The 23,670-nt window shown below is 38.1% G+C and overlaps 1 protein-coding gene across 1 annotated transcript in view; it reads right to left on the reverse strand.

Annotated features, from left to right (window-relative positions):
* Positions 1-23,670, reverse strand: part of KLHL14 (kelch like family member 14) — a 97,295-nt gene that overhangs the window by 49,793 nt on the left and 23,832 nt on the right. The window contains exon 2 of the mRNA XM_068563560.1: positions 19,983-20,104. Within this exon, the coding sequence (XP_068419661.1) occupies positions 19,983-20,104 (122 nt within the window). The remainder of the gene's footprint in view (positions 1-19,982; positions 20,105-23,670) is intronic.

Below are 23,670 nucleotides of genomic sequence, written 5' to 3' on the forward strand. Positions count from 1 at the left end.
AATGGTTTGAGTGAATTAAAAGCTTCTGATATAGACTTTTCTAAATAATCCAGTCGGAAAAAAAATACCATGTTAAAAAGAGTTCAAATAATGTCAGTTACAGGTCAAAGAACTCCTAATAAGGTTTCATGGAACATGGCTTAATAGAAAGAACACCAAACTAAATTAGGTCAGAACCCACGGGTTTGAGTCACAGATTCATCAATTATTACATGACCTTGACAGGTCACTTAACTGCTCTGAACTTTAGTTTTCTCATATGTCAAACAGTGATAATAATGCCTGTCCTGTTTATCTCACACTGTTATTGTGGGGGACCCAGTGAATGATAGACTTGAAAGTGCTTTCCAGTTGTGAGGACTAGATAGGGATATAACCCAGAGTGGTTATGAGGATATAATTTAGCCAATAAATAAGCACATAAAGTTCCATTATCCTAGAAAGCCCTCAACCCATGTCCATTCTTATCCTTAAAATCACAGCGACAAGATAAAAGCAGTGCAATGTCGAGTTTAAGAGGCAGGCTCTGAAGCCAACTGTTTGGGTTCATTAATTTGGCTCCACCACGAACAAGCTTGGACATGCTCCTTGACTTGGTTGCCTCAACAAGAAAATGGGGATAATAATGATCTCAACCTTACGTTGTTACTGTGAGTATTAAATGAGATAATCCGTGTAAAGCAGCGGTCCCCAACCTTTTTGGCACCAGGGACCAGTTTCGTGGAAGACAGTTTTTCCACAGACTGGGGTGCGGGGTGGTTTCGGGATGATTCAAGCACATCACATTTATTGTGCACTTTATTTCTATTATTATTACACCGTACTATATAATGAAATAATTATACAACTCACCATAATGCTGACTGGAGGCGGAGCTCAGGCAGTAATGGGAGCGATGGGGAGCGGCTGTAAATACAGATAAAGCTTTGCTCCCTCACCTGCCACTCACCTCCTGCTGTGCAGCCCGGTTCCTAACAGGCACAGACCAGTGCTGGTCTGTGGCCCGGGAGTTGGGGACCCCTGGTGTAAAGCATGAAGCACAATGTCTCACACATAGAAGTTCTCCATCTACATTAACCTCAGCCACGAGATGGAGAGACAGCCCCTCAATGGAGACAGGGTCAGAGAGGGTACAGCATCCAGCTTTTGGAGTCAAAATGTCATACCTTGGAATATTAACTCAGATATTTACTAACTGTAAGTTTGATCAAGTTATTTAGTCTTTCTAAGCTTTAGTTTTTTAAAATATTCATCAGGATAATTATATCTGCCTTAAAATGGAATCTTGTGAGCACCAAATAAGAGGTATGTAATGTGCTTAACACAATGCTGGATACATACCTCTTAACACAAAGAGGTATGTAATGTGCTTAACACCAAATGGAATCTTGTGAGCACCAAATAAGAGGTACGTAACGTGCTTAACACAAGTGCTCAATTAAAACGGTCATTATCATTTTGGTGCTGCTAAAATCAAAACTCCCCTTCCTTGTCTTTTTATCCCTTACTTCTTTTGCATGAAGAGTCCACAAAGAGGCTGGTTTACGTAACAAGTATGTGCAAGTTCAAAGACAGGTAAGCAGAAAAACCCAACTATACATATTTAAGGGCTGGACATACCTTCGAAAGGCTGACGTCTCAGTGCAAGCAGTGTATGACCTCCTGGAGGACCCCATAGCTAATGAGCCAAAGTTTAGCTACTTTTGGTACTTGCCTGTGGCCCTGGAAAGTGTGAGGTAATCTCCTGATTTAGCATTTGTCCCGTGTTTGTGGGGCATGTCCTGTGAAATAGGCAGGGGAATGGAGGTAATTAACAAAGTAAATATAATGTCTGCCCCCATGTTGCTGGCTGAGAAAGTGCTTCATTTATGTTCAGAACAGACTCTGTCTCAAAGTTAAATATAAAGGTCACAAAATATTCCCTGAGGGTCAGTATGGCTTGTGATTTAAGGGCGTGATCTCTGGAGGGAAACTACCTGAGTTCGAATCTTGGCTTTGCTTTTTACTCCCGGTGTTAGACAAGTTATCTTACCTGTTTATGCCATGGTTCCTCCTCTATAAAATGGGAATCATAGTAGAACTTGCATCATTGGATTGATTGTTGTGAGGATTAAATGAGCTAATATATATACATGGCTTAGTCAGGACAATAAATATTAGTCATGCTTACGATGATAAGTATTGTTTTATTACAAAGTGGTGTGATTTGTGAATAAAATAGATATGTCCTTAGATTAGAGGGCAAGTATTGGCAAACTATGCATGCAGGTCATATCCAGCTCTCCACCTATTTTTATAAATAAAGCTTTATTGGAACACAGCTTCGCTTATTCATTTACTTATTGTCTATGGCTGCTTTCATGCTACATTGGTAGTTGAGTAGTTGCGGTGGACATCTTACGGCTACAAAGCCCTGAATATTTTCTATCTGGCTCTTTATGAAAAAAGTTTGCTGATTCCTGGATAGAAAACTACTACTAACATATTTTTCTCAGAAGGAAAATTTGGCATAGAAAACATTTTTTCTGGGGAAATATGTTTATAGCGTTTGCACTCTGTCAAGTGACATATTATACACCGCAAACAAGAGTAACTCAGAAGAGCTCGGAAGGTACTGCTTTGTGCTCTCCCTGCCCCCATCAGTTCTGCTTAAGGAAGCAACGTGCATCAGGATGATGCTACTAACCTACTTTCAGCAGAATAAATGTCCTGTTATTTTCCAGTAATGTTAATGGATTTGCGCCCTTCCAGCCTCTCTTTTCAGTGGGCTTCCATTATCAATAGTCATATATGCTTATACAGAGCTGACTGGGGTGCAGCCTGTGGTTTGGGAAAAAAAAATTCCCTCTATACGAACCCAGGTGAACTGTAAAGGGAATTCAACTCTCACCCCTGGCTTTTCTCAGACCTCATAGAATCAGGCATTGGCTATCATATTTGTAAATGACTGAACTTTATTTGGTAAAAGGAACAAAAGCTGCTTCTTAAAAAGACAAGTATTTTCTGTTTCTGTTTCTTAAAAAAAAAAAAAAAACACAACAGAATATGTCTACAAATAATAAATGCTAGAGAGGATGTGGAGAAAAAGAAACCCCCTACACTGTTGGTGGGAATGTAAATTGGTGCAGCCACTATGGAGAACAGTATGGAGGTTCCTTAAAAAACTAAAAATAGAACTACCATATGATCCAGCAATCCTACTCCTAGGCATATATCCGGAGAAAACTCTAATTCAAAAAGATACATGCACCCTTATGTTCATAGCAGCACTATTTACAATAGCTAAGACATGGAAGCAACCTAAATGTCCATCGACAGATGAATGGATAAAGAAGATGTGGTACATATATACAAGGGAATATTACTCAGCCACAAAAAAAGAATGAAATAATTTCATTTGCAGCAACATGGATGGACCTAAAGAGTATCATTCTAAGTGAAGTAAGTCAGACAGAGAAAGACAAATATCATATGATATCGCTTATATGTGGAATCTAAAAAAATGATACAAATGTACTTATTTACAAATCAGAAATAGACTCACAGACATAAAAAACAAACTTATGGTTACCGAAGGGGGCAATGGGGGAGAGAGGGGTAAATTAGGAGTTTGGGATTAAAATATACAGACTACTATATATAAAATTGATAACCAACAAGGACCTACTGTATAGCACAGGGAACTATACTCAATAACTTGTAATAACCTATAATGGAAAAGAAACGAAAAAAGAATATATATAAATGTATATATATAACTGAACCACTTTGCTGTATACCTGAAACTAACACAACATTGTAAATCAACTATATTTCAATAAAAATTAAACAAACAAACAAACAAAATTTCTGTTGGGGAACAGAAATTATTAACAAATGTTTCATGTTCAAAAGGATGTTGATCTCAGAAGAGGTAATGTGGTTAATTCTGTGAAAAAAATCCAAAATAAAAACTTTTAGTTATAAAATAAAATAAAAATAAAACAGAAAATGGAAAATTTAAAAATTTTCCAAAGGTCAAGAAAGGTTATTCCCTCCAATGAAAGTGTTGGGTAGTGCCACGCTTCTGGCTTCATCTTGTACCCACGTCCACTCAAGCTTTTCAGTTCGTGGCTGAAACCAGCTGGAGCAAGACATGGAAGACGAATCCCCAATGCTGAGATTAGCAAATGAACTGGACGTTAGAGATACATATAAATTATGAGAAACATTGTGGATTATTTTCCGAATTAGATCAGGAAACCTATTTACATGTATATGTGACAAACGCAATACAGGATATCCAACCTTGCAAATTTAATAATAAGATTGAAAACAAGTAACCATTACACTTCTCCTTAATTCATCTGCACATACATCTTTTGATTATCACTCAGGTGGGGAAAATGATTTGGGTTTTTGACAAGAATAAAGACAAAAAAAGGATGCCTTATCATTTGTTTTAAAAAATGAAAGCTCTAACGTGGAACAAGTAATTTAATCCTAGGAAATTTTATGCACATACAAAAGCAGCTACTGATATTTGGTAAAGTTAATGATTTCGGTAATGAAAAACTTCAAGCAAATTTATGAATGAACAGGAAACGAAGATCTGAGATTTACCAACATATCCAGACTGAGGAATACCTCGTCATCATTAGTACGAGATAAATCAGACAACCAACCCAAAAGAGCAAAATGCACGGCTTTTCCCTCTTTAGGAAACTGTATTTTGCCACACAGCCCTTACAATTGTAATTTTTGCAAGTGAGAAGGTATACACACAAAGCAGTGGAAGGAACTGCAAGGCCCCGGGAAGTGAAAATCACCTCTTTCTAAAATAATTTTCACCTAGAAATACCCCAGTATGTACCATATTCTTTCTTCAATCTTCAATTAACAACAAAGGGGTAGTGGAAGTTTCAACAAAGAAACATGCATATTTTGGATATTAATATATTCCATTTGTGCAGAGAATATTCCATTTTATCCTGCATAAAATGCTGAAGTCTAGTCTTGCTTCACCTTTAACTATTTTTACGATTTGCTCTCTGTCATTACTATAATAATGAGAAACAAAAAACGGTGCAGGCTCTGGAGCTCTATTTGGGTACACATTTTGGCTCTGCCATTTACCATCTGTGTGACCTTGAGCAAATGACTTAATGGTTCTGTGCCTCCATTTCTGCATCTGAAGTAGAAACAATCATAGCGCCTAATACCACAGAGTGTAAATGCGAGTGAAGTGCCTAGAATGTGTGCCTTGCACATAGCAAGTGTTTAATAGCTCTTTGCTTTGTTATATTTTTTCCTGATGTGTGTCATTTGCCAACTATAGTGAGTTGAACTGTGTCCCCCAAAAAGATATGCTTAAATTATAACCACCAGTAGCAACCTGTGAATGTAACTTATTTGGAAATAGGGTCTTGGCAGATATAATCAAGTTAAGATGAGGTCATCCTGGATTAGGGTGGACCCTAAAAGACAGATGTCTTTATAAGAGAAAGGAGAGGAAGATTTAGACACAGAGACAAGAGGAGTGACACAGGGAAAAAGCCCAGGTGAAGACAGGGCAGAGATTGCAGTGATGAAACTACAAACCAAAGAAGACCATAGATTGCCAGGAGCCACCAGAAGCTAAGAAGAAGCAAGGAAGCATTATTCCCCTAGAGTCTTTGGAAGGATCATGGCCCTGCTGACACTTAGATTTTGGAATTCTAGCCTCCAGACCTGTGAGAGAATAAATTTTTATTGTTTTAAGCCATCCAGTTTTTGGTACTTTGTTATGGCAGCCCCAGGAAATGAATATAGCAGGTAACCTCGATGAAAAAGTGGGACTTCCCTGGTGGTCCAGTGGTTAAGAATCCACCTTCCAATGCAGAGGATGCAGGTTCGATCCCTGGTTGGGGAACTAAGATCTCCTATGCCTCGGGGCAACTATGCCCACACACTGCAACTACTGAGCCCCCGCACTCTGGAGCCCACACACCACAACATAGAGAGCCTGGGCACCACAACCAGAGAGCCTGCGTGCCGCAGTGAAAGATCCCGCGTGCTGCAACTAAGACCTGACACAGCCAAATAAATAAAATAAATAAATTTAAAAAAAAAAACCATAACTCCTCAAGGAAAGCCTTGAACAATTAAAAAACAAAAAGTGGGGATTTCTAGGAAAGAATGAGGTGAAATCCCAGCACCTAGAAAAGAGCTCACAGGTGGTTCATTGGGTGTTCTTTGAATTTAGTTATTTCATGGAGTCACCGATTTTTTAACCTTGCTTAAAGGGGAATAGGTTTGGGCCAGCAGACAGCTCTCCTAAGTGACTGTGACCACATCACACAACTTTATCTAGAGCTGTGCTGTTGATACAAAAGCCACTTGTCACAAAGAGTTATCTAAATTTAAATTCATCAACATGAAGTAAAATTAGAAATTCAGTTTCTCAGTTGTATGAGCCATATTTAAAGTGCTCTATAGCCACATGGGGCTAGTGGCTACCATATTGTATTGTGAAGATACAGAACATTTCCATCATTGCATAAAGTTCCATTAGACAGCATTAGATGATATTTGTATTGTAATAGGATTTATTCAGCAGGCAAGTAAAACAAGCAGACAGTTCGTGTAGAAAAAAGAAAGTGTCATATTCTTTTAATACGGGTAAGCAACTCCATTTTTAAGGAAAAAAGAAAAAGTGAATATGGAATAATTGATACTTGGACAGCTGCTCACAGGAAGTCTCACTTGTTGAATGGCCTATTGTTTTCTTCTTAAGGTCACCTACACCACTGCTTTTCCGTAATTTGGACAAAGGGTATTGTATTCAATTTTTGTAGACTGAAAATTAGTACCACAGAAAACTCGCCTATATCCGATGCCAGGCATCACTATGGAAAATATGGCTTACTTTACCTGCATCTGGTTGAGATACACCTCGTGTAGAATCGGTTAATTTTTTGGTCCCTTAATACTGTGAAGGAGGTAAATGCTACAAAGTGACAAATGAGATCAAGAAATCTGTGAGCTACAATCTCTCTCCTCTTCAGATCTAATCATATAGATGAATAAATTGCTATAAAAAATACCAAAAATGAAACTAAAAACAATGACTGAATCATTTTTTTTAATCTCATGTACTCTGTGTTCAGGTAGCAAGAAATTTAATTCCAGTCTAACCAGTCTCCTGTGATTTTTTTTCCCCCTTTCATCTAAGATATTTTTAATGCTCAGAGGTGTTATAATAGAAAAGCATGTATTTTTGCCTGGTTTATACCCATCATCCTTACCATTACAACAAGACAAAAGCATTAAAGTAAAATTAATCATGTCAAAAGATTTTAGCAAAAACAAGTGAGACCATGCATAAAGCATCGCTTTGTCTGGTGTGAAGTCACGCTCTGATTAAAAACATATAATGAAAGTGAAAGGGATACATCATTGCCTTGGCAGTAGGATTTTCTGAAAGTGCTTTGTGGCTCTCAACATAAAAATGTGGCAAGATTTTCGTCTTTGAAACTCACAATGATTATTGTTCTAGCTAGATAACTGGAACTCAATCTTAAAATCTTTTCTTTAAAGAAATTAAGACTTAATGACCAAATAAGGCATGTCAGTAGGATTAATAATTAGCACACCCTGTAAGGAGCAGTAGTTTGCCTTGACATCCAGACACAGAGATGAGAAAGTATCTGCTCAACACTCCCCTTTTACAAAACCATCTTTAGTGCCAGCTAAATACAGACAGGCCCTTCAGGTATCTTCTATGAAGCATAACTGTTTGCTTCATCGAAAGCAATATCATTAATAAATACTAAGGTATGGTCATAGTATGATCCATTCCCCAGTAATGGAGTCATTTTTTATATGATACACAAAACCAAAAATTCTAACTGGCCAGATAGTCACAAAATATAGATTTAGTTCCTTGACGCCACCATAGAGTCATGTTGTGAGTCTGAAAAGGAACAGTTTGCTTATTTGCACTCTGCCTTAATTACTCCTTTATTTTGATGGAATTATTTGCATATAATAATCACTGCCCTAGGTTTTCATTCTTTTGTTGTTGTAATTTTGAAAGTCATTTCAATTCCTTTTTTATCATCTCTCTCAATGATAAAAACCATTCTGTTCTATGGGAATTATGTGTATCTATATGATTTATATCTATATTTGTTTTTGTATAACTATATTATAGATGCATACTAGTTGACATATAATAAACAGTAGAAATAGTAAAAGTCACATAAACTAGGACATATTTAAACTATTTGAGAGGAGTCCGAATTAGAAAACTACCCTCTCAAATGCATTATAATAATATTTGGAGTGTACTTTAAAATTTTCCTTTAACGTAGAGTCATCTAATCTTCTGTGAATAAAGATCAGTCCCAACAATAAAGTCACATTGATGCAGGAAGAGATAGAAAGATGCATGGAGCAGCTATGACTTCTGACTGATAACTGCTCATAGGAGGAGTGAGAATACTTTGCATGAAGAAGAGTGAACCACATATTTGTTGAACGTAAGGGTGCACTGTTGTAATCATTAGGGCTATTGAACAAATATTTTGATTATCCTTCTGAGAGCTTGGGAAGGTTGCATTTCTCCACCTACTTTGAAGTTAGGTGTGGCCATGTGATTTGTTTTTGCCAATAGAATCTGTTAATTCAGGCCAGAAGCTTAAAGAGTCAGTGTGAAATTTTTCTCTGCTCTGCCTTGGCAACCGGAATAAGGCAAATAGTGGAATTTCCATCAATCGGAGTACCAGAGGAGGAGAAATGGAATAGAGACCTAGATAACTTACCATAGACATGTGACATGAAAAGAAATAAATCTTTACTTATATAAGCCACTAAGATTTGGGGATTGTTATTATGACTGCCTAACCTAGCCTAGCCTCTAAAAGATATAGGCATTGGTTCTAAGAGGGCCCAGTGGCTGATGACAAGGAAACTGATGCTGGAATGTGGAAAGATGGAAATGCACATTATGGTATGGAAAACCACTAGGTAAAAACTGTTGTTTGCTTTTACTTGGATGGTTAATCAGTTATTTAATAAACTTCCCCCTCCAAGGGAAGAGGTTGGAAAACAGAATGTTGATAGTGTGTATTGGTTGCTGTTGGCTGTGCTTGGCAAGATCTGCAAAGAAGAGATGATCTCACAAAAAACATCGGCCTATTTATAAGCAGGAGTGAAAGAAACAGTCCCAAAATCTAGGAGTGTGCAGCATTGGAAGAAGCAATGTTTTTCAGTCTCATCTGGTAAAAGATGAAATTGAAAAGAATTTTGAGCAAAAAAGGTAAATTAAAACTCAGCTTCTGGGGGGTGGGATGAATTGGGAGATTGGGATTGACATATTCACACTATTAATGTTATGTATAAAATAGATAACTAATGAGAACTTACTGTATTGCACAGGGAACTCTAGTCAGTGCTCTGTGGTGACCTAAATGGGAAGGAAATCCAAAAAAGAGGGGATATATGTATACGTATAGCTGATTCACTTTGCTGTACAGTAGAAACTAACACAACATTGTAAAGCAACTATACTCTAATAAAAATTAAAAAAAACAGCTCAGCTTCTGTCCATCAACAGAGGAATGGATAAAGAAGATGTGGTACATATATACAATGGAATATTACTCAGCCATCAAAAAGAACAAAATAATGCCATTTGCAGCAACATGGATGGACCTAGAGATTGTCATACTGAGTGAAGTAAGTCAGACAGAGAAAGACAAATATCATATGCTATTGCTTATAGTGGAATCTAAAAAAGGGGTACAAATGAACTTACCTACAAAACAGAAACAGAGTTATAGATGTAGAAAACAAACTTATGGTTACCAGAGGGTAAGGGTGGGGAGGGACAAATTGGGAGATTGGGATTGACATATACATACTACTATATATTAAATAGATAACTAATAAGCACCTACTGTATAGCACAGGGAACTCTACTCAATACTCTGTAATGGCCTACATGGGAAAAGAATCTAAAAAAGAGTGGATATATGTATATGTATAACTGATTCACTTTGCTGTACACCTGAAACTAACACAACATTGTAAATCAACTATACTCCAATAAAAATTTAAGAAAAAACTCGGCTTACTGACAAAGAAAATTAAAAGTACGGCTTTTGGAGTTCAGAGTTTTTGAGCACGAGTCACTGGTTCTCCTTGCTTGGCCCTCCAATAAACCTTTCTCTGCTCCGAACTCCAAAAAAAAAAGAAAAAGTATTGCTTTCACAGTAATTTTACCACCTTAGAGTATCTTAGAAGAAAGTTTCAATGAAAGGAGAGACACCAAGGAAACTCTTCTAACTCAGGGAAAAGAGTAAAAAGGGAGCTTTCCCAGCAGAGCCAGGTAGATAGACATATATAGAGAGTATTAGGGAGCGAGAGAAAAGAGAGAGAGAGAGAAGAGAAAAATGGCTATAAGAAAACAAAGGAAAAAGCAATATAAGAAGTATATCAGAAAAGTGCATATAGTCACTGGCCATGGAGTAGATGGAAATATAAATATAAGAAGACAGCTAAGTTTTTTAGAGGATGAATTACCAAAAGATTCACCAGTCTGGACTACAAGAGCCTCTGACAATTAGAAACTTAAAATAACCATTGTCCCCTAAATGTCTTAGATATGAAATGTACTTAGAAAACCCTTCCACTCCTAGGAAGAGTACAATCCTCAGGTTCACTTCAGATAAGGAAGATAATGAAAAAGAAGAATCTTCCAAACAGTGGATCCATGGCGATGGAGAACAAAGGCTGATGGGCAGAGTTAGGGAGGACTCTCATCAAGGAACACAACTTTGGATAGGCACCCTTCCAAATGCCTATTTGGTGGGATTGCTAAATTGCTATGCTCTTTCTAAATTAAAGAGTTTGTTGTGTTCATACTGCCCCTAATCTATCACTGTGCATTTTGTGTTAGGGAGCCAGATAATTTGTCTCTTTATTTGGTTTCCAGATCAAGGGGAGTCTCAAATGAACCCTGTGATTGAGCAGAAATGACAAATGTCATTTTTAGTTGCCAGTGCAAGATGCTTGCAGCTCATTCTTCCCCCTGCTGTGCTGATGGTAGAAATGCCTGTTAAGGTAGAGCCTCATATGCCTGGATCCCTGAATGACTCAGACATCCTCTGCCAACCTGTGCTGGCACTTAGCATGAGTTACAACTAAGTTTTTTGTTGGTTTAAGATTTTGGAGTTGTTTGTTACCACAGCATAATCTAGCCCATCCCAACTGATACACATAGCTTCATGCTAGAAATAGAAATTTCATTCTGAGTCAAAAGTGTGTCTTGTTCAGATGGCCAAGAGGCACGTGAAAAGATGCTCAATATTGCTAATTATTAGAGAAATGCAAATAAAAACTACAATGAGGTACCACCTCACAGTGGTCAGGATGGCCATCATTAAACGTCTACAAATAATAAATATTGAAGACGGTGTGGAGAAAAGGGGACCCTCCTACACTGTTGGTAGGAATGTAGGTTGTTGCAGCCACTATGGAAAACAGTACGGAGATTCCTAAAAAAGTAAAAATGGAGTTGCCATATGACCCAGCAATCCCACTCCTGGGCATATACCTAGAAAAAACTATAATTAAAAAATATACATGCACCCCTATGTTCATAGCAGCACTATTTACAATAGCCAAGACATGAAAACAACTTAAATGTCCATCGACAGATGAATGAATAAAGAAGATGTGGTATATATATACAATGGAATACTACTCAGCCATAAAAAGAATGAAATAATGCTATTTGCAGCAACATAGATGGACCTAGAGATTATCATACTAAATGAAGTAAGTCAGAAAGAGAAAGACAAATACTGTATGATATCACTTACATGTGAAATCTAAAATACAACACAAATGAACATATTTATGAAACAGAAACAGACTCACAGACATAGAGAATTGACTTGTGGTTGCCAAAAAGGAGGTGGGTGAGGAGGGAAAGTTGGGAGTTTGGGATTAGCAGGTGTGAACTGTTATATATAGGATGGATAAACATCAAGGTCTTATTGTATAGCACAGGGAACTATATTCAATATCCTGTAATAAACCATAATGGAAAAGAATATGAAAAAGAATATATATAACTGGGTCACTTTGCTGTACAGCAGAAATTAACACAACAGTGTAAATCAACTATACTTCAATAAAATTTAAAAATATATATGTAATTAGATGTAAAAATAAAATGTATAACTGTTACAAAAAGAAAAAAAAAAGTGTGTCTCCTTTCTCAAACCTTTTATGATAAGAGCAGAAGACAAGATTCACTTCTTTTTGGTTATAAAACAATACAAAATGGAGTCAAGTAGAATAAAAATATATCAAGGGGCTTCCCTGGTGGCACAGTGGTTAAGAATCTGCCTGCCAATGCAGGGGACACGGGTTTGAGCCCTGGTCCAGGAAGATCCCACATGCCACGTACCGATTAAGCCCGTGCGCCACAACTACTGAGCCTGTGCTCTAGAGCCCGAGCCACAACTACTGAAGCCCGCATACCTAGAGCCTGTGCTCCGCAACAAGAGAAGCTGCTGAAGTGAGAAGCCTGCGTACCGCGACGAAGAGTAGCCCCCGCTGGCTGCAACTAGAGAAAAGCCCATATGCAGCAACGAAGACCCAACATAGCCAAAAATAAAATAAATTAAATAAATAAATTTTAAAAAAATGTATAAGGGAACAACTATATTACAGATGCTGAGCCCAGAACTTTATTGTATTATTTTATTTAATTTTCACAATAAATCTAAGAGGTGAGTATAATTATATTCACAGTGCAGATGAGAAGGATCAGAGAGGAAGCGGCATGACCAAAGGCTCACGGTCAACAATGTCTGGGGGTATATTTCCATTTAGATCTGTCTGTCCTGAGAGATGTTGCTCTGTGTCTGTGCGTGTGTGTGTCTGTGTGTGTGTGTGTGTCTGTGTATAGTTTCATTTTTGACACTGCTTCCGAGACAGATTTAAAATGTCAAGAAATCTTCATTGAATTATGGCTTGTCAGTAAATCTTACATGCAAATTTCATCACTTAGACATCTTAATTTGCAGTTTAGTTCATAAACCAATATTATATTCTTGACCTCTAGGAGTAGGATATTTATTCAATTAACCTGTACTAGTTCTGCTCTCTGAATGGGGAACTAATCCAAGTGCATTGGATCCATTTAGATTTTCATGGGTGCAATGGGTCGGCACAGATTAAATCCCATTCATCTGCTTGGAGTCTTGACTAACAGCACTTGTTGGTGAGACAGACTGGTGTGGTACGTGAGGCAGCACTGTTTGAGAGAAACACAGAGACCGGTGTTCTATTCCTCATCCTGTCACTAAATCATCATGGGACTCTGGGTACGACACCTCTGCCCTTTCAGTCATTTAAAGTAAAAACCAAAATTGTGAATGTGCCATAGAAGTGCTTCCATGGTCTGGTTTCTGCTAAGGCCTTTAGCCATACGTCATATCTTTCTCCCCCTCACTCTTTGATTTCAGCCGTGCACCTTCTTCCTACAGGGTCTTAGGACTTACTTTTAACTAACCTGAAGCAATCGTCTCTCATATCTTTACCTGGGCATCTGGCTACCTCTGTCTCATCCTTCAGTTCTCAGCTCAAGTGTCACTTCTTTGGTGATATCATCCATGACTCCTACACTAGATCTGGTCTCTCCATTATACGACTTTATATATTTTATACCCTTCCTTCAGAGCACTATCACATTTTGCTATTATATATTGCTATCTGGAATTATTTACTAATGCTGATTCCCCCACTAAACTCTAAGCTTGGTGAACACATGATGCTATTTGCTTTGACTCAGCATTGTTTTTTCTGTATCTAGGACAATGCCTGCTACATAGAAGGTATCGCTTATATTTGTTAAATGAATGAAATTAATGTGTAAAATGAGAGGGTTGGGTAAGAAGATCATTTAATCTTTCAGTGCTCACATGTAACGGTTTGCTGGACTTCGCCTGCAATTTACCTAGGATTGACACAGAGCAAATCCAAGCAACCCGTATCACTCATACCTCCTTCACGCCAGATTCAGTAGCAAATACCACAGCTGGTGTGTAAAGAAGGCATCAGAATTATTGGTACCCATGCTGTTCTCTGGAGAAAAAGCAATTGCCATATTCAAGGGAGGTATATATAAACCAGAAATAAGTCAACTGGTTTTTCTAGTCACCCAACTTACTTGAAATACAGTATATAGAGTGACCACCACACATATTTTTTTTTTTTTTAAATCTATGAAAAATCCACTAATGCACTGGTGCATGAATACACAGCAGCAAATAATTCAAAATATATAGCAGTGTGCAGCCATGGATTCCAAATTAGAATCGAGCTCATTGAAGGTAAAATTAGATGCTAACATATTTTAAAAGTCCAAACACAATTCTCTCTTCTTCTTCTTTGTCCAATGTCCTGGAAGCAATTACTCCATGAACTGAAATTCAAAGTTCCAAGCTAAGAGAGAAGAACTGCCATGCTATTTTTTAAAACCTTTAGACCACTGTGTTTTCACTAACGCCAAAAATAAAAATGAGCGGGGTATGTCTACTCTCAATTCTTAATTCTTGAACCTATCTTAGGAATTCCTTGAAGCGGTCCCATACAATAGGGCTCTTGGTTAACTCTTCAGCCCCACCACATACCTCCCCAACCTCAGGCTCTCCTATAGATACACAAATTCATTTCAGTTTCCAGAAGGCACCAAGTCTCTCTTGCCTTTTGGCACTCCCAGTACTGGACCCTTTTATTAAAATACTTTATCACCCACCTCTTTGCATCAATAATTCCTACCCGTTTTTTCCAGCTTTACAGAAGGTCACTTTTAGGAAAGCCTCCCTAACCTCCCTCGTTTAGATGAAGGGCCCCTTTTGTGCTCCCATAGCAGCCCAGCTTCCCCTGTCTATCCCTCAGCACACTCTTATTGTAACTGCTTCCTCTGGTTCTTGGAAGGAGAGATGATCACATTCTACTTTACCACCCAACACAGAGTGGGTGTGCAATAATTGCTTGCTACATAAAGGAATAAGGTCTGTAGTTAAGTCTAAATTCTTCCCAGGCATTTTGAGTCATTCTGGAAGCACATAGTTGTTTTCTGAGGTTCTCCTGCAACGAGAAGTGTGCTATCTACAGACCCTACCTACCTGTCTAGAAATTAAATTAAATTAAACAATTTGTGGGCTTTGGTTCTTGGTAATAAAGATCATAAGAATAGAGGAAACCTACAGGTATAAAACCCTCAATTAAGCTTACTTTTTATTTCTTTCAAAACAAATGATAAGAAATGATTGTTTTTGACTAACTTGTCGTTCCTCTCAATATATCCTCAAAGAACAGAAATGAACTGAAATCAAGAAACAGAGGACCAAGAAAAAAGTCTGATCAAAACTGTCAATGTGCAGGTTTATTATTCCCTGAATAACCAGCAATTAAACCATTCTCCATTGCTCAAATATCGGATAAACATCAAATCTATATTTATCTTTTGGAACTGAAGTTCAATGCCTTAGATAAGATGTGTTTTCTCAGTAGTCTTTCTTCAACATTTATGGAAAGTATATTTTTTTAAAATAATGATGAGTCCACCAGCCTCTGATGTTTGTTACTCTCCTAAGAGAAATCGATGACGCCCAGCCCCAGGACCGTTCCTGCGTGGTGGATGGGATCAAGTTCACGGTCCTCCATGATCCATAGCAGACAACCCAGGAAACCTCTGCACAATGGTTTCTTTTTTTTCTACGAATGAAAAAATACAAGTCCCCAAATCCTTGCACTACCAAGCAAAGAACAGAATTGTAAATTGAAAGGAAGAGGAAAAAAGGCATTTCCCCCTTCCTCTAATGAAGGGAACTGAAAGCGGCCAAAAGAAGGAACACACCTTTCTAACCTAGCTCTTCTAGTTTTTATTCTAACCTTATTCAAGGGAACTCCTCAGCAGCACACGGAGAGATAAATCTATATTTCGAAATCCTTTTTCCTGGCATTGCTCACAGAAAACAATAAGAAGCAACTAATAAGTAGACTCTCTTATCTGAAATGTAGCAAAAAGAAAAGTCAATTTCCAGGAAACACTTTACTGACCAGTAAAGAATGTGGTCAGTGGGGAACCCAAATAGAACAGACAGCCCCTCTGTACTGTCTCCTGGGAAGGAAGGTAAGCTGCTTCCACACGAGGACTTCATAAAAACTTTGATGTGTCAGTCATATGCTATGAAAGTACATAGTAGCCATGGGAACTGTTTTGTTTGATCTTTAAACGAAGGATTTAGGACCTGCAAAGTGCAAGAGGCATGCTTTTTGCATTGGCCATTTTAGTATTCATGTCTCCTGTACTGCTTCCTAATAGGTTAAGAATGAAACGGCAGACTGCGTGCAGGAGTGAGAAATGCAAGAAAAGCAGTACTGTAAAATAAAAATGAACAAAAGTGCATTTCAACTTCCCTTTCATTATTAACAGTCAAGAGAACAACAATGCCAATACTTAACATTTCACATTTACAAAAGGACCTACCGTCATTTTTACAGGGTATTTCTCAGTACTTTGCTGATAAAGGCTGGGGAACGCTGTTACTATTCTTAATATTAATTCTATAAGGTTAAATAAGTGATTTTTTTTCCAAAGAGGAGGATAAAAATGAAGGTTGTGTTAGCATGTTACTAAATCTTTTCTGTGAGAATAATCATTCCCTTTGCTGTTTGGGTAGACCAAGCCACTGGTTAGCTGACTGTTGAATTTTGTTTTCTTTATGTTAGGTAGAACCACTTTTTCACTTCCACTCACCTCCACTCTATTCAATTTCTTGTTATTTGTGGACCCCTTATATAGTGTTTCTAAAACATAAATAACATAACAGAATAAGAGCTAAAGAAAATTATGACTGACTTTCCTTTTAATTCTTCTTGGTTTTATTACATGTGTAAGTGGTGTGGCACTTCTAAGTGGGCATCTGAGCTCCTGCCCGTGGATGGCATCCTTCTAAAAGAAGCACGTCTGTGAGACAGGCTGGAAAATGTTTGCTCAAGCCAAGTGGGTAAAGGATTCTGAGATTCAGAGGCTCTAGCTAATCTCAGGTTTTAGGTTTTTGCTAGTTAGCTTATTTGTTAGTTTTTATGGAGAGAGTCATTCAGTAAATGAGCAGACACCACACCAGGAACTGTCTCCTAGCATTAATTGTCATCCTCAACTCCCTGCCAATTAGCTTGGCAGTTCTTCGGGGTCAAAAAAAAAAAAAAAAAAAAAATGACCGTGGGAAGCTCTGCAATTCCTAATGTTTCATTGGATTTGGAGAGAACTTGGATACTTTCTTATTCCAGTAAGAAACATTTCTTCATTTATTATTAGATGGGCCAAGGAGTGTGGAAATTGATCAGTTACCTGACTTATTTATTCAGTTTAGCCAAATAAGGCGCCTTAATTAAAAAATACAAACCAGCAGCAGAAATCATCCAAATAAACTGTCTATATTTCTCCAATAAACCTAAAAAATATGCTTTCACTTGGGACCATGTAGTCACAGCCCAGCAAGTAATAAACTCTATTTTTTAAAGTACAAGCCAAGTGAAATGAAGAGTACAAGTAGAGTAGACATTTATTTCAAAGCTGTGAGCTGCCTGAGTATAGGAAAAAAAGATTCAAGATCTTTGAAAATGTTCCCATTATTCGAACTTTTCTATACATTAATGTCTTTATTTCCTTCAATTTCAAATCTGATGAATGGAGTCAACAGAAACCCATCTATCTTTACTTCTTAGTCTGCAGATTACTACATTCAACATATAAAAACTAGAGAAAATGGTCTCCCTACTGAAGCAGTGGGTCTTTGTGTTGCATCTGTTACAATGTAATTTGTTTCCCCTCTTCCTGGAGAGCTTGAGTTGACTGAGGCCTCCAAGGTATAAAGGTACATACAGTTCTCATGCTAATATTGGTAACAGTGTTACAACAATAGCAATAGTTATCTGCAATTTATTGAGTTCCTGCTATGTGCTAGATGATTTACAAACACAATTTTATTTTAAAAGTACTCAAATGATGCTGCAGAATGAAGAAACCATGACTCAGGACATGTATATGACTTGCTCAAGGTCACGGATGTGGGTTCGAACCCAGGTCTGACTGACTCAAGTTCGTGCTTTCTTACTACATCTTGCTAAGTAAAGAGTTAAATCAGGCAATATGAAAAATTGAAGTAGGGTGAGCCTATGTTCCAGTCTATACCCGTTGCCCCAGCATAATTAACAGATCCCCATTTCATGCTCTAAAGTCTCCTAGGTTGAACAATAAATTGGATGATCACCCTGTCTCTGAATAAGGCTTGAAATGAGCCTAAGATTTTTCTTAGGTATTGTTCATAATGTTTTAATTAATCTTTTTGCCTTTAACGTAGGGCTTCAAACCACTAGAAAATTGGACCTTGCCTGATGTATTTGGGAGAAGAGATGGATTTGTGAGCGAATATCACTTATCGCTTGGGTGTAATATCTCCCTGTCCCTTGGCCTCTGTTTCTCTGTCATCTCACATCAAGAATCTCTTGTCCTTCCTCTTTCCTCTCTCCTCCTCCCGGTATCCATGTCTACTTCTGTGTAGGCTTTCTCTATTGATCAAGTGTCAGAAAATTGATTCCTTGGTTTTACTTTAGCTTGAGTTTCTGACGAATCTTGAAAATACAGCTTGCTCAAGTCATTCAGATGTTTAAATCACTATGAACGGTATTTTTGTCAAAAAGAGAATGAAAATCATTTGAAGGTATCTCTAACTTATTTTTCTTTCTTCCTTCCTAATCTGGCTTCTACTCTCCATCACTTCGTTACTACAACCAGAGTGTATAGGTGTCCAGGGAGCTTTCTCACTGCAGTTCCTGGACGACGCTACTGCAGGCTTCGCTGGGGTAAGCCAGCTCCAAAATGTATTATTTCAAGCACCACCTCACATGTCTTTGCTCCTCTCCTGCATTTATGGGCAAACTGTTGTCCTGTTTCTGTTATTTTAAAGGGCTTTCAGTAAGAGGAGAGGCAATGACTTTTTTAAAAATCTGCTAAAATATATAACTGCTTAAAAGACACATGCAATAAGAAAATCTAACTTTCACTTTTGTTGGTTTTAAATGTATGGCTTTGATTTATGGATGAAAATTGCTCATTTATTATTTTATCTATACAGCTCTGGGCAATTTTGACAGTTAAAATTTAGTTTTATTGACCAGTGCAGCCACGGTGCCCACAAGGGGACCGGTGCACACAGCCTGCTGCATTCAAGAAACGATGATTTTTGATTCCATGACCGAGTCAGATTGGGAATCATAACCGATGTAACAATAAGTTCCAAATCTCAGTGCCCAAGGCAAGAGGTTTGCTGTAAAACACAATCACCCTTTAAGGAGGGGAGGAGAAGAATCTTGGGTGGAAGTTTGCAAGCACAATTTAATGCAGCAGGGAGAGGTCCTGGGTATATCTGTGCATCTGAACAGTGGAGCAATGGAAGGGGATGGTTCTCTAAAGACCCAGGGCCACAGATTAAAGGTTAATGAGCAAAGATACCTAAAAAGCAAAATGAACATTAGTTACAGAGACAATGAACTAAACAATCATTTTGACATGAGAAAATTTACTCGTGCTATTAACCAAGCTTTCCCCTTTCCAAGAGCAAAACCATAATGGAAGAATTTCTTTTGGAAGATCTCGGTCTTCCCTCCCCCTCTGTGGCAACACACACAGAAACACCAACTTAAGTGCACTGATTTTAGGCCAGTTTTAATTTAGGCCTCTTCCACTACCAAATCGGCCACTCTGCAATGTTAATTTAGTCTTTTACTTTAAATCCCCTGTGATACATAAACACACCTCCAAAGGGTAACAAATCAATAAAATGTCTAATTTGATTAACCATGTTTTCAAATTCATCAAGATAGCTCTAACCTGAAATAAATAGGTGGGTAAATAAAGACAGAAAGGCACTCACTTGTGAGGATTTTCCATGTCTTCTTTTCATCATCATAGTACTGAACCAAATTGCTGGGGAGCCGGTCTGGCCCAGGAGGCAATCCACCAACCAACAACAGCATTTTCTTGTTAGAGCGAATTCTTCACCCAAAACAAAAGAGGAGATGAATAACCACATTATTGTAGAGCCTCTTTAGTGGCAACAAAATCATAACCATCAAAAGAATGTTCCCTGCTTGCAGATTTCTATTTCATTTTTTTCCTCTTTCTTCTCCCATTCATGTCTCAACAATTTTTTTGAACCAAGCAGAAAAATGATCAGAGAAGCACGGCAAATCCCCATACTCAAGGAATAATAAGCTCCTTTTATGCAATTTGTTAGAGGTTCATTCTAGAACGACCTTTTTCTTATATTATCCCTTTAAATCATCACTCTTTACAGCTGAGTACACATGAAATGCTCTGGAGTTGTGCTAAGGTTAAGCATTGAAGTTGCATGTCAAAAATCGTATTAGTCAAAATCATTATTATAAACCATTCTCCACTCAAAGAACCTTGAAAAAATTAAGGTTATGCAGAGACTTTGTGAGCCAACTCTTTAATCACCCAGCGAACTGCAAATACCAGTTTGGTACAATTAGTAGCCCAGGGCTAACTGGGGTGGGTTCACCAGCGCGAACAGGACTTTTTGTTTAATTTAGCTGAGACTTCTGCCTTCATCCTCTTCCCAGCTCCTCCTCCCCCTCCCCCCATCCCAGGGCACCAGTGGCGACACAGCAGCACCAATTGGTAAAAATGAGACTGTGAGGTTGTTTTGAGCCTCCCCAGAGTGGAGCCCTGCCAACGCTTGCCACTGATCCAGCGGCATGAACTTGCTCAGCTGTGCAAAGTCACTCTAATTCCCTCCCTCTGTTTTTCTACCTTCTCCCCCCAGGGGGCAACCACTGAAAGGAGTGACTACCCACCCATCAAGAGCTGGCAATTCGCTGCTATTAACCGTGACTGTGATTCCCAGCCTGCCTGGCAGCTCCTGAGAACAGGCCTGCAATGTCTCATATGCAGTAAAAGCTATAAGATGCACCCTGGCCGGCGCCCTCGACCTGATGGATGTATGATCCTCGGGAACAGTAATGGATTGAGCTCACTTGCGATTGGACGGAGGAGGAGAGACCCAGCCCCCCACAAGGGCCCTGCTGATTTAACGGTCGCTTTACATATAATTGAACCTTTCGTTCACCTGAAAGGCCGAAGGTGGTGGTGGAAGAAACGAAACAACCATGATTGAAGGAAAAAGTCAATAAATGTAAAAGGGTTCCTCTTAAATATGATCACCACCCACAGCGTGGCTCAGAATCTATTATTACATATTCAGCCTGGTCGTTCTGATTCAAGGACGCTTGGCGAAGTACGCCCTTGTGGAGAAGCACTGTTTGTTGGTTAAGAACCTAACATTCGGAGAGTTAACTGAATACAGTTAATGACATTTCCATGGAAAGGAAGGGAACAAGAGAATTCCTTTAATGAAACTCTGGTGCCATAGAATGCCTCCTATATGCCTCAGCAGAAAAAAATACCTTCTGGAAAACCTCCTATCAGGGACTCATGCATAGGGGGAGCTGTACTTGTAGAAGAATGTTCAATGTGATATCAGCTTGCAATATTAATTTTGCCACAAACAAAAAAACTCGACTTCTTTGAAGCTGAAGTACTTTGGAACTGTACCCATATGCCTTATAGATCAGTAGTTGGGAAACAAAAGCAATAGCAAAGAGCTCCATATTTTGAGGATGTCAGCGATTGGGGTGGTTTGTTGACAGGGGTTAAGAAAATTCAGTGCAGTAAGTACCTCTCTTTTATTTGCAAACAATACATAATTCATGTGCCATATAATCTCCTAAATGCCTGGTTACAGAACTAATATAAGACAATTTTTTCCTGTAGGTTTAGCGCAAATAAACAACCACTCTGTGAGTATAAGTTAAGATGAGAGCCTCTATATTTTTAGATGGCTGTCAGTTTCCACGTGTAGACAGACCTGTTCAACGGGAAGTCACGATTCTGTGGCTGTCGTGATCTGACACATGTATGTGCTCTAGACTGAAGGTGGGGACAGATGGACCGGTATCTACCGGTTAGACATAGAGGCAAGGACTCATTGGAATGGTGGTATGACCAAAGCAATGTAATTAAATCTTTGTTTTAATATTTAAATAAATGTACTGCTTTTAAAACGTGTTTCATGAGTGACAAAGGGAGATAAACGCATGGCTCAAATATGTTTGTAAGGGCGTTTCATTCATTGATAAGGCCAGTCTCCCTGGACCAATCCCATTGGTGATTTTCACCACCTCCTTAGATGGGCCATCTCTGCAGATGAGGAGCAGATTGAGAGTCTTTGTCCTTTGTGCCCAAAGAGCCAGTCATTGCCATCTGTCCCCTAAGAACTGGACTGAGATTACCGATAAATAAACCACTGATCAACTGGCAAATGGTAACAACTTCCACCCTGCCAGCAAAGACACTGTTTAAAGGCTAGCTGGCATAGCAGCTGTGAGAGACTTCACATCAACTAGGACAAGTCTCTAAACCACCCATGAAGAATTACATGGAAGTAAAGGAAATCCCAGCTCCCCTCATTGGCTGTGTGTTTTCTGTAAAGGAGCAGTTCCCCTAGTTCATTACATTTGGCCTTCTTAGTGAGTGAAGACACATTCTAAAGCTTTTGCACTATTATATTTATATCATCATCCATTCAATGTATAGCTTTCTTACTTGCGGTGTTTTGTTTCTAAAGTTTAGTGTTACTCAATGTTCCAACCCGGTATTAATATTATTTAATTCTAAATAAAGCTTAAAACTCTACCTTGTGAAGGTGACGCACATAGAAAGCAAAAACAGGATAAAGCATGTGAGAAGTAGCATAGTACAGAAGAAAGAACACATAAAATAACAAAACACATTTAAGTGGTTTTCTCACCATTTTCTCCATTGACTCTCAAAACAGCCCTACGTCATAGGTATAGTTCCATTTTACAGGAAAGTGAGAAAGTTCTTATAGTCAAATAAAGTGGCAGAAACAGTGTTCAGACTTAGCCCTTCTAACTCTACCAGGTCCATGATCTTTTTAAAATTCAAATTTATTTAAAAATTTTTTATTTTACCATAAATTCTGGTTAAGACCCAGGTGACCTGGATTCTAGGGCTGATTTTGCTATTCAGCAGAGTGACTTTGTATAAATTACTTGGCTTCTTGGAGCCTATGTTTTCTCATCTTTAAATAGAGCAGTAATATCTGATCTGCATCTTCAAAGGATTGTCATGAGGATTATGTAAAACAATGAAGTGAAAAGTTCTATGTAAACTCTAAGGTAAATTATTATTAATTTATCTTTAGTATTAATACGATGTGGGCTTTATTTCATTATGCCAAACCTGATTAGTTAAAAAAGAAAAGTAGTATTTTTCACAGAGATACTTGTTGAATTCATATATATAAATACAAGTTAATTAAGAAGGTTTCACTACCTAGCTGTTATCTTATAATTGTATGTTCTTAGAAAATTATCATTTTAATTATATTGGCTATCTTGAGCCTTGTTATAAGAAAATATACATCGGACATTACGTAAAACTGTGAACATTTCTGGATCCAAATAAAGAGAACTAATAGAGATTACTCTACATTTCTTATTTCTTAAGAATAAAAC

This window comes from Eschrichtius robustus, chromosome 14 (genome assembly GCF_028021215.1).
Source record: "Eschrichtius robustus isolate mEscRob2 chromosome 14, mEscRob2.pri, whole genome shotgun sequence".
In the NCBI taxonomy this organism is placed as follows: Eukaryota; Metazoa; Chordata; class Mammalia; order Artiodactyla; family Eschrichtiidae; genus Eschrichtius; species Eschrichtius robustus.